This window comes from Protobothrops mucrosquamatus, unplaced genomic scaffold (genome assembly GCF_001527695.2).
Source record: "Protobothrops mucrosquamatus isolate PMUCROS unplaced genomic scaffold, P.Mucros_1.0 scaffold6900, whole genome shotgun sequence".
Classification (NCBI taxonomy): Eukaryota; Metazoa; Chordata; class Lepidosauria; order Squamata; family Viperidae; genus Protobothrops; species Protobothrops mucrosquamatus.
Window position 1 is genome coordinate 7,143 of NW_015392712.1, and position 11,107 is coordinate 18,249.

An 11,107-nucleotide genomic window follows, 5' to 3' on the forward strand; every position below is an offset into this window, starting at 1 on the left:
GCCAAAATTTCGCCCCCTATAGTCAGCGATGGCGTCAGCTGACTATGCCGAGGCGCCGGCAACCACAGCCACTCGGTCTTGGAAGGGTTGAGCCTGAGTCTGTTTCTCCCCATCCAGACCCGTACGGCCTCCAGGCAACGGGCCATCACGTCAAGGGCATCGTTGGGGTGGCCCGGGGTGGAAATGTACAGCTGCGTATTGATTGATTGATAGATAGATAGATAGATAGACAGACAGATATTGATATAGATATTGATATAGACAGATATTGATATAGATATTGATATATATAGAGAGAGACATATAGATATACATATATAGATATATAATATATATAGAGAGAGAGAGAAAGAGAGATATTGATTGATTGATAGATAGATAGATATTGATATAGATAGATATTGATATAGATAGATATTGATATAGATAGATAGATAGATAGATAGATAGATAGATAGATAGATAGATAGATAGATAGATAGATAGATAGATAGATAGATAGATAGATAGATAGAGACAGCTATCACTTTTATATATATATATTCTCCCTTTTGTAAGCATTCCAGAACTGTTTTGGATTTGGACAGCCCTAGAAATGTGTTTTAGTTATTGATAGCTCGATAGATTTAAATCCATTAAATGGATGAATAAAATGGCTCCCCATGTATTTTATAATTAAGAATTACAGGTCTCTGGGAGATGCTTTGGCTGCTGCCTACGACACCATGGCAACGGATACAGTACCCCAAGCCACTTGCCAGGATCTGTTTTTTAAAAAAGGATTATTTTTTTAAAAAAAGATTAAACTCCACAAGTAAACACAAAAACAAGGAAAGGAAGAAGCAAACAGAGGGAAGCAAAAGCCAAAGGGAGATTATTTTAACCCCAGGCATCTGAATGCATCTTTTCTTCACCATGTTTGATTTTTTTTTTTTCCGGGAACAGGAAAAAGCAACATATTTGGCGCAGCAAGGATCATTTTGCCTTTCGCCAACAAGCAGCATGTCCATATGATGGCCAAAACAAGACAACATTACATAAATAAGAGCTGGTCAGCCTGTTGTCCACTGTTTTTCAGTGGGATTATTTTTAAGAGTTTTTTTAAACGCAGGCACAAAATGAGAAGAAGGGCTTCAAGAGAAAAGTCATTAAAGAGAAAGTTTAATAAGAGTTCAAGATTGAAGTGTACAGGTGGTCCTTAACTTACGACCACAATTGAGCCCAAAATCCCACTTCCTCCTAGCTCTGATGTTGTTCCCTAGTTGGGCCATGAAACGTCTGCAAGAAAGCCATCAAGCTCAGAGAGCACAAAGACTCCAGAACTGTCCTCCTCCTCCTCCTCCTCCTCCTCCTCCTCCTCCTCCTCTCCATTAATCCCATTCCCTTCTAGCCCTGATGATGTTCCCTAATTGGGTCATGCAACGTCTGCAAGAAAGTCATCAAGCTCAGAGAGCACCAAGGACCCCACAGTCGTCATCGTTGTCCTCCTCCTCCTCCTCCTCCTCCTCCTCCCTATAAATCCCATTCCCTCCTAGCACTGATGATGTTCCCTAGTTGGATCATGAAACATCTGCAAGAAAACTACCAAGTTCAGAGGGCACCAAGGACCCCACAGTCACTGTCCTCTTCCTCCTCCTTCTCCTCCTCTTCCTCATAAATCCCATTCCCTTTCCTTAACTTACGACCACAATTGAGCCCCAAATCCCACTTCCTCCTAGTGCTGATGATGTTCCCTAGTTGGGTCATGAAATGTCTGCAAGAAAGCCATCAAGCTCAGAGAGCACCAAGGACCCCACAGTCGTCGTCGTCGTCGTCGTCGTCGTCGTCGTCGTCGTCGTCCTCCTCCTCCTCCTCCTCCTCCTCCTCCTCCTCCTCCTCCTCCTCTCTATAAATCCCATTCCCTCCAAACACTGATGATGTTCCCTAGTTGGGTCATGAAACGTCTGCAAGAAAACTACCAAGTTCAGACGGCATCAGGAACCCCTCATTTCCACCCTGAGCAACAAATATTCTCCTTCTATCAATTTATAAACCAATCAACTAAATTCAAATCAACACCACGAGGGCGGCAACTCGAGGGATGCGGCCCAGTCCCATTCCTTGGGATCTCCTGACTTCTTCTCTCTCACCGTCCCGTCGAGCTCAGCTCCCCTGTTTTATTTAATAATATTTTTTTTAAGGGAAAACCAGGGGCAAACTTTTCGGTCTTCTCACCCCACCATTTCGGTTATCTTGGGGGCAAGCGAAGAGACAACGCCGATTCCTGCAAAGGTGGCTGTGTAAAACAAGAAGGCGGCCCGCCCCATGTCTTAATCGTAGGTACCTGTCCAGGTAATTGACAATGTTGGGGTTCTTGTTTTCCCTCATGACGAGAATTTCATTAATGATCAGCTCCTTCTTCGGCTGCTGCTGCAAATTCATCTGTTTGATGGCAACCTAAATTTTGGAAGGGGAGGGGAAACGAAAAAGGAAAAAGCAATCCATCAATCTGGTCGCGAGAATCACAATTCCAATGGTGGCAGAAGATATTAGCTGGAAAATAGTAAACAATAAGGGATTAATCTGTTTCATACTGAGGACTTAGACTTTCAGGTGAAATGAAACGAACTATTAGGAAATAGGTTTGAACTATTGATTAGCCCAGATAATATAGATGATGGACTTGAGCTCACAAAGAATACTCTATTATTAAGGTGGTGATGCACTAGGGTGAGAAATAGAAAACGTTTACGAAATAGAATAAGAATATATTTAAGTAAGTAATATGTGCATTTTAGATATTATAATTTTTATGAAGTGAGATAAAGGAAATTTGGGTTACTCGAAACTCAAATACTATGGATATTAAAGGTTAAATTGGAGTATTGTAATTAAAAACTAAAAAATAGGTAAAACTTAGTAACAGGATAGGGATTGTTTATGAAGCTCTATTAAGGTATGTATAAGCAAAAAAATGTATTGATAAATGTGATAATGAAGTTTTCACTGAGGTTTGATACAATTAGAAATTTACTAGCTTAAATATGATATAGCAAATGTTAAGGGAAACAGAGAAGAAATATTTGATGATGTAACCTGAGATATGTACTAAAGATTTTGTTATTGAACTATTGATTAACCCAATCACCACGTTGCCTTCCAAATACTTAAATGTAAAACTGGAAAACCAATAAAATATATAAAAAAAAGAAAGAAAGACGGGCAGTCCTCAATTTACGACCGTAATGGAGCTTGCCCATGAAGTTGTAAGTTGTGGCGGTCGTTAGCAAGACGTCCACGTGATTGCCTCATTAATGACCACAATCCTGGCTCTCCCATTGCTGTCGTTAAGTGACTTTATGGGTCGTTAAGAATTTTTTTATACCGACCAATATTCCAAATGTGCTCTTATCGAAGCATTATAAAGTTATATTAACACATTACGTGATCTTGATTCTGTCCCTCTGTGGTAGCCCCTCAAATATTGGAAGGCTGTTATCATGTCCCCCCTAGTCTCGCTTTTCATTAAACCGGACATACGCAATTCCTGCAACTGTTCTTGATATGTTTTAGCCTCCAGTCCCTTTCCAGTCCCCTCTACCTGCACCCCATCTCACACCTGTCGGAGCGTTTACCTCTTGTGCAGTTGCTACATCCATCGCTGTGTAAACCGTGCCTGAAGCCCTGAAGAGCAAAAGAGAAAGAAGATAAATCTCTTTTAAAAAAGCTTCAAATGTCATGTATAAGCGTTGATAAGCCCATCTGCAGATAAGCCGATTCTCAATTTTTAACCAAAATTGTCAGAGCATGCAGAGTTTTATTGCGCTGAGGTAACCCAGGAGTAAATACAGTAAACAGTGGTTTGTCTTAAATGGTGGTTTATATTACACACTACCTGCAAAGATATACAAGGAACAATTACATACACATGGGGATAATTCAGCAAACTCCAATACACAGCAATTACAGCAGTCAAATGGAGGAGAGAAAGACTCCAGCAAAAAACTTCCCTTTTATACTCAGACTCTTAAAGGGATACAGACTCCTACTGAGTCATTCCTAACATTGCATCATTCATCTCACATTATACAAGCTGGCTGTTGTGATTCCGTGCCAGCCAGTGGACCCGGCAGCTGAGTCCGGGGAATCAGAGGAGGAGGAGGAGGGGCCTGGAGAGCCATCAGAGTCGGAGGAAGGCTCTGATGAGCTCCAGGACTTACAATCTGATGAAGAGCACTCGTGCTCAGGCTGAGACCCAACTGTGCTGGGAAGCTATGTCAGACTCGGAGGACTCACAGCTGGAAGACATCATAGACACTCACAAACGCAGACAGGCAACAAGAGCAGGACAGAGGGAGGCAATGGGGCGACTCCCCCTTGACTTTGCCTGTCAGAAGACCGCAAAAGAGGATCACGTGACCCCGGGACACTGCGACCGTCATAAATATGAGAAAGTTGCCAAACAACCAAAATTTGATCACGTGACCACGGAGATGCTGCAACAGTCGTGTGAAAACCGGTCATAAGTCACTTTTTTCAGCACCGTTATAATGGCACTGAAAAGAGTGACTTATGACCGGTTTTCACACTTACGACCATGGCAGCATCAGTCACTAAATGAATGGTTGCAAGTCAAGGACTACCTGTACAAAGATATTTTTAAAAATGTATATTTTAAAATGTATAAGCCTATCTGTGCATAAGCCAAATGCAAATTTTGGGGGTATATTATGGCACTTAAAATTCTTGGCTGGTTCGCGAATATATACAGAAAATTGACTTATTTGTAGACGTTATCATAAGCCAGGGGTAGGCAACCTTGGCTCTTTTATGACTCGTGGACTTCAACTCCCAGAATTCCTGAGCCAGCATGGCTCAGCTTGGAAACCTCTCCCTTTCCCCTCAGCATGGCTGGCTCAGGAATTCTGGGAGTTGAAGTCCACAACTCATGAGGGGGCCATAGTTCCCCCATGCTGGCTCAGGAATTCTGGGAGTTGAAGTCCACGAGTCATGAGGGGGCCATAGTTCCCCCATGCTGGCTCAGGAATTCTGGGAGTTTGAAGTCCCCGAGTCATGAAGGGGCCATAGTTCCCCCATGCTGCCTCAGGAATTCTGGGAATTGAAGTCCCCAAGTCATGAAGGGGCCATAGTTCCCCCATGCTGGCTGAGGAATTCTGGGAGTTGAAGTCCATAAGTCATAAAAGAGCTAAGGTTGCCTACCCATCATAAACATTCTACAGTGACTGAAGTTACAACAGCACTGAAAAAATGGACTTTTGACCATTTTCCACAGATCTGACCCTTGGTCGCGTGATCAAAATTCAGAGGCTTCTCAAGTGACTCGTATTTACGACGGTCGCAGTGTCCCGGGGTCAAGGGATCCCCTTTTGTGACCTTCTAACAAGCGAAGTCAAATGGGGGAAGCCAGATTCACTTAACAACCGTGTTGCTAACTTAACAACTGCAGCGATTCACTTCACAACTGTGGCAAGGAAGCTCATAAAATGGGGCAAAACTCACTTCACAAAGGTCTCCCTTAACAACAGAAATTTGGTCTCCGCTGTGGTCGTAAGTCAAGGACTACCACAGCCCCAAAGCGGGATTGTGAAACTTTCACGTCCTTCCATTTACTTTTACTGGCCCAATAACTACACACACTAAAAAGTAAAGAGATACCGGAAAACAGAAGGGAAGAATATTAGTTGTGTTCTCATCTTGAGTTATTTATAAAGTGTAATAAGATAAGATAACCTTTATTGTCATTTTTTTACTGTGGGCACAACGGCACACATCAAAAATGAAATTTAGTTGCCCGCTCTCAAAGTGAAACACATACATGACAGGCAAGATAAAACTCTAATAAATAATCTGTTCAGTCATCTAGGCATGAAATAAGCTCACTGCCATTGAGGCCAAGGTCAGCTCTCTTCCCCCTCGCCCCCAACATTTCAACTCTTCCTTATTTTCCTTCCTTGCCAACCCCTGTAGGTTGATCTGTGGGTTTGTGAGAATTGTGCAGCCGTGTGACAAAAAAAACCTGGCTGCGTGACAAAACCCGATGATTCCCACCTGCTGGACGCCTTTGTCTCGGTGACCTAACTGTCTATTCGCCCATGGAAATCCGGTGCTTGGCAAGCGGAAAACCCACAAAACCGAGACAGGCGCTACTGTGTGCAAACAGACCGGCTCCCATCATCCCACAGAAACCGTAACTTGGAAGTAATAAAAAAAGTTCGGGAGAAAATTGCCCTGGTTTCACCCGAGGGCAGCAAAATTCTCTGGGAAAAACAGGGGGAGAGGCTCGTGATTTAAAATGTCCACCTTTGGAAAAGTACAACTGACAACTATTTGTTTGGTGACAATGGCATTCCAAAAAGTGATTTATGACTGTTTTTTACCCTTACGACCTTTGCAGCATCTCCGTGGTCACTTGAACAAAATTCGGAGGCTTGGCAACTGGCATGTACTTATGAAGGTTGCAGTGTCCCCCGGGGTCATGTGATCCCCTTTTGCAACCTCCTGACAAGCAAAGTCAATGGGGAGAAGCCAGATTCACTTAACAACCGTGTTAATAACTTAACAACTGCAGTGATTCACTTAACAACAGTGGCAAGAAAGATCGTAAAATGGGACAAAGCTCACGGATCAGCTGTCTCGCTTAGCAACAGAAATCTGGAGCTCAGTTGTGGTTGTAAGTCAAGGACTACCTATAAGGGGGGGAAAATGCTTCTGGTTCTCCATCCCATTAGCCTACTCCAAGGAAAAATAAAAGAGGACAATTTGGAAAAAAGGGATTTTTTGTTAAAAGTGCCTGCTGTTCTTTTCGGCACACTCCCTTACGGTCGTAAGGTGAGGACTACCTGCGCAGATCTGTGCCAGTCATTGAAGAAAGGTTGTAAAATCAGGTCGGTTACGTGGGTGACCTGTTGTTGTTGTTGTTTGTATATATTTTATTAATTTTTGTAGGGTTAGGGTTAGGGTTAAGGTTAGGGTTGGGGGTTTTTTAAATAACATTCTTAATATTTAGCAAATAGCATAATGTCTGGGTACATGCTTTTAAAAAACAGTAAGAGTTAATTTCTATATTATCATAATCAATATGTTAGTTAATCGCTCAATAGTCTTCTTCTTACTAGTATATATTCAATGTTACACAGTCCGTATCATGTTCTTTTTCTCTACCTCACTTTTCTAGCCATTGGTAAAAATTGCCCCATGTTCTAAAGTACGCTGAGTCTTCTTTCTTTTTTATCTTTAATGTCAATCTGTCCGTTTCTGCACAATCTAAAATTTTCTTAATTAGTTCTTCTTCCATTGCTAAGTTTTCATTTTTCCAATATTGGGCAAATACAATTCTTGCTGCAGTTAATACATGTAATTTTTTTTTTTTACAAAATAAGCCACAATTATAACCGGCTCTCCAGTCATTAATTTTATAGTAAAAGAAGATCGGTTTGAGCAAACAAAGGAATTACAGTCGCTGATTCACTGAACAAGGAAGAGTATTTAAAAGAATTCCACGTCAACCCTTAAATACAGGTAGTCCTCAGCTTACGACCACAACGGAACCCAAAATTTCTGTTGCTAAGAGAGACAATTGTTAACTGACAATTGCCTCATTTTACCACCTTTCCTGTCACAGTTGTTAAGAGAATCACGGCAGTTGTTAACTTCGTAACCCGGTTATCTGGCCTTTCCCCCCTTGTCAGAAGGACACAAAAGGGGATCACACGATCCCGGACATCGCAACCGTCATAAATATGAGTCACATGACACCCCCCGGGACACTACAACCGTCATAAATTTTTTCTGCGCCGTTGTAATGTTGAACGGTCATTACGTCGAGGACCACCGGTACCGAAGAAGCAGTCGCTCACAATTAAATACTTACCCTTGTCCAATCTTCTCAAAACTGGTATATTTCTTCTTGGGATCCCCAATGCTCACGATGCCTCCTTTTAAAAGAAAAAGCAAAAAAATGAAATCAAATTCTAATTCTGCAGTTCAAGCTTCTTGCGGTTTAAGCAGACATTAATTTCTTGGAAATACAGTTAATTTTCGAAGGAAAAAAAACTGAAAGTTCACATTGTGGGACTTAAGACCTCAGTAACTTTTTTCAACGTTGATGTTTTTCCTTTTAGTGCAACTTGATCCATGCACAAACTCACTGGGCAAGCGTTAAATTACAGACATTATCAGTTTCCTTCATTTTAAAACTAAGTAAAATAATATCGCCTAAGTACGGATGGGAAACTTCCAGACAAACCTCTGAGGTAAAAATAATCCCTGTTCAAAGCTTTGCCTCTCAAAATATAAGCAGAATATTATTATTATTATTATTATTATTATTATTATTATTATTATTATTATTATTATTATTATTATTATTATTATTATTGTTATTAATAATAAAGTTGGAAGGGACCTTGGAGGTCATCTAGTCCAACACCCTGCTCAGGCAGGAAACCCTATACCATTTCAGACAAATGGCTGTCCAGTCTCTTCTTAGCTCCCCATCCTGCTTTGTTTCATCTAAGAATTTGTCAGCCACTCAGTCTTCTGCTAGAAGTGGTTCTGATGGACCTATTACAGTTAGTCCTCGACTTACGACAACCGTTGAGCCCAAAAATTCTAGTGCTAAACAAGACAGTTGTTAAAGAGATTTTTGCCCCATTTTACGACCTTCCTTGGCACGATTTTTAAGCAAATCACTGCAGCTCTTAAGTTATTCACAGGGTGTCTATGGAGATCCTCCATCCTCCAGGTCAGGGTTGCCCCAAAGATGCTTTTTCATGAGGCAACTGGACTTTCTTGTTTTTTCTTTGAAGACGTTTCGCTTCTCATCCAAGAAGCTTCTTCAGCTCTGACTGGATGGTGGGGAGTGGAAGGATTTATACTCCTTGCAGACAGCTGGTCATTTGCATTTTTAGAGGGTCATTGAGACCATTTGGAGGTTAATCTGTGTCTTCAGGGTCACCTGAATAATAAAAATGGGTGTGGAGCCTTCTTGGAACTGTAGACTGGAGATCCGTGGTGTCGTATCCCTCCCCCCCATTAAGAGAGGGCTATTCAGTTTGGACACAGATGGCCTCTTTGACCTCTCTTTCAAACCAGCGGTTCCTCTCTGTCCAAAATGTGGACTTTGCTGTCTTCGAACGAGCGGCCTTTGTTTTTTAAATGCAGATGGACTACTGAATCTAGTCCTTTAAAAAAAAATCCATTTCCTTTTCTTCTATTTCTATACATTCTTTTATCTTTTAATAGCGATTGATTCAGTGTCCACCTTCATTTCTTCTTTACTCCTCTCCAGGTCATTTTTATCAGATGATGGTCAGCCCAATTATTGGGTTCTATCTCAACCTCCTATATATTTGATTCTTAGTTCAGGGAACATCCATATCATATCAGTTCTGGACCACGATTTATATCTGTTCGAATAAAATGTATACTGGGTCTTTTTTAAGTCCCTTTCTCTCCAGACACGTATCTCTTCATCATCTGGGAAAAAAGCTTTAGGGAGTCTGTCTTTCTTTTTTTCTCTATTTTGTTGTTAGTTGCGAAGTCGTGTCCGACCCATCGCGACCCCATGGACAACGTTCCTCCAGGCCTTCCTGTCATCTCTATTTTACTGTCTTCTCTATTTTACTGCTTGTGTAATCTAATTTTCCATCCCCGATTGCACTATCCTACTAGACAAATATTTTGATATTCCATTTCCAATATTTTCCTGTGTAGTTTTTGATAAAATTCGTCTTGTTTATTGTTTGGTGCACATATTACTATCATCAATATCTTTTTTTTTAATTTATCATTGTTTCCACCATTTAAGAATCTTGCTGAATCCGGTCCTGATGAGTTTGTTCTCCTATGTTGCGCCGTGCGTTTGTGAAGTGGTTGTTTCGTTTCCCCATTGTACAGATCTGCACACGGCTCACTGCATTGTTATTCACACAGTTTGCTTCTCCGAAGGTGGCAAATGGGAATCAACCCCGAACACTGCGACGGTCATAAATATGAGTCAGTTGCCTAGCCGACTCATATTTGTTCATGTAACCACGGGGCCATCAGTCTGAAAAACAGCCACAAGCCCCTTTCTTTAGTGCCATTGTGACTTTGAATCCGGGTCCTAGGGTGGTCCATCGTAACTTTGAACGGTTGCTAGGCACTAAGTTGTAAGTCGAGGACTGCCTGTCCTATAGTTGTGAGTCTCTAGCCCTGACAGTCCTGCTTAACACATTCCATCTATTTAGAGAGGCAAAGCATCACACATCACACCACAAAGCGACCAGGGAGACACTTCTGAAAGCCTTTCAAACACCCATTGTGCGAAAGCTTGCACTTTGCCCGTTAGCACCGGAGGAGACGGCTTAACACAAAACAGGGCAAGGAATAATTTTTGTCGGCAATCACAATTAAAATACCGCACCCCCCACCCCAATGCAATACAGGTAGTCCTCGACTTACCACAGTTCGTTTAGTGACCGTTCCAAAGTTGCAATGGCACTGAAAAAAGTGACATGATCCTTTTTCACACTTACGACCGTTGCAGCACCCCCGTGGTCACGTGATCAAAATTCAGCCGCTTGGCAACTGACTCGTATTTATGACGGCTGCAGGGTCCCGGGATCACGTGATCCCCCTCTTGCGACCTTCCGACAAGCAATGGGGGAAGCCAGATTCACTTAACAACCGCGTTATTAACTTAACTGCAGTGATGCAGTTAACGACCATGGCAAAAAAAAGTTTGTAAAACGGGGCAAAGCTGACCAATGTCTCGCTTAGCAACAGAAATTTTGGGCTCAACCGTGGTCGTAATTCGAGGACTACTTGTATTTTTCCCCCCCTTCTCCTATCCCTCTCGACGTTCCACTTCAAAAGAAATCTTACTCAATTTTTCCAGGATTTCTTCATCGGTCATTTTAGGTTTTTTCTTCTGTTTCTCGGCATTTCTCGCCAGAGTATCGGGGGGCGTGACGCTGTTTTCGGAAGGGGAGGGGATGGGAGAGGTCGTCACATCCCTGGTGGGGGCTGGAGGAAGAGGTTCGATCACAGAGCGGGTGTAAATCTGCATTTTTGGGGAGGAGAGAGAGAGAGAGAGGGAGGGGGAAAGAGAGGGAGGGAGGGAGAG

The 11,107-nt window shown here is 42.1% G+C and overlaps 1 protein-coding gene across 1 annotated transcript in view; it reads right to left on the reverse strand.

Moving 5' to 3' along the window:
• The window catches only part of LOC107300398 (serine/threonine-protein kinase PAK 1), a gene marked incomplete at its 3' end in the record, with an annotated part of 28,501 nt that overhangs the window by 6,217 nt on the left and 11,177 nt on the right, over positions 1-11,107 (reverse strand). Inside the window, exons 4-7 of the mRNA XM_015829730.1 lie at positions 10,867-11,044; positions 7,871-7,934; positions 3,615-3,663; positions 2,324-2,436 (exon numbers count right to left, since the gene is read on the reverse strand). Of these exons, the coding sequence (XP_015685216.1) occupies positions 2,324-2,436; positions 3,615-3,663; positions 7,871-7,934; positions 10,867-11,044 (404 nt within the window). The remainder of the gene's footprint in view (positions 1-2,323; positions 2,437-3,614; positions 3,664-7,870; positions 7,935-10,866; positions 11,045-11,107) is intronic.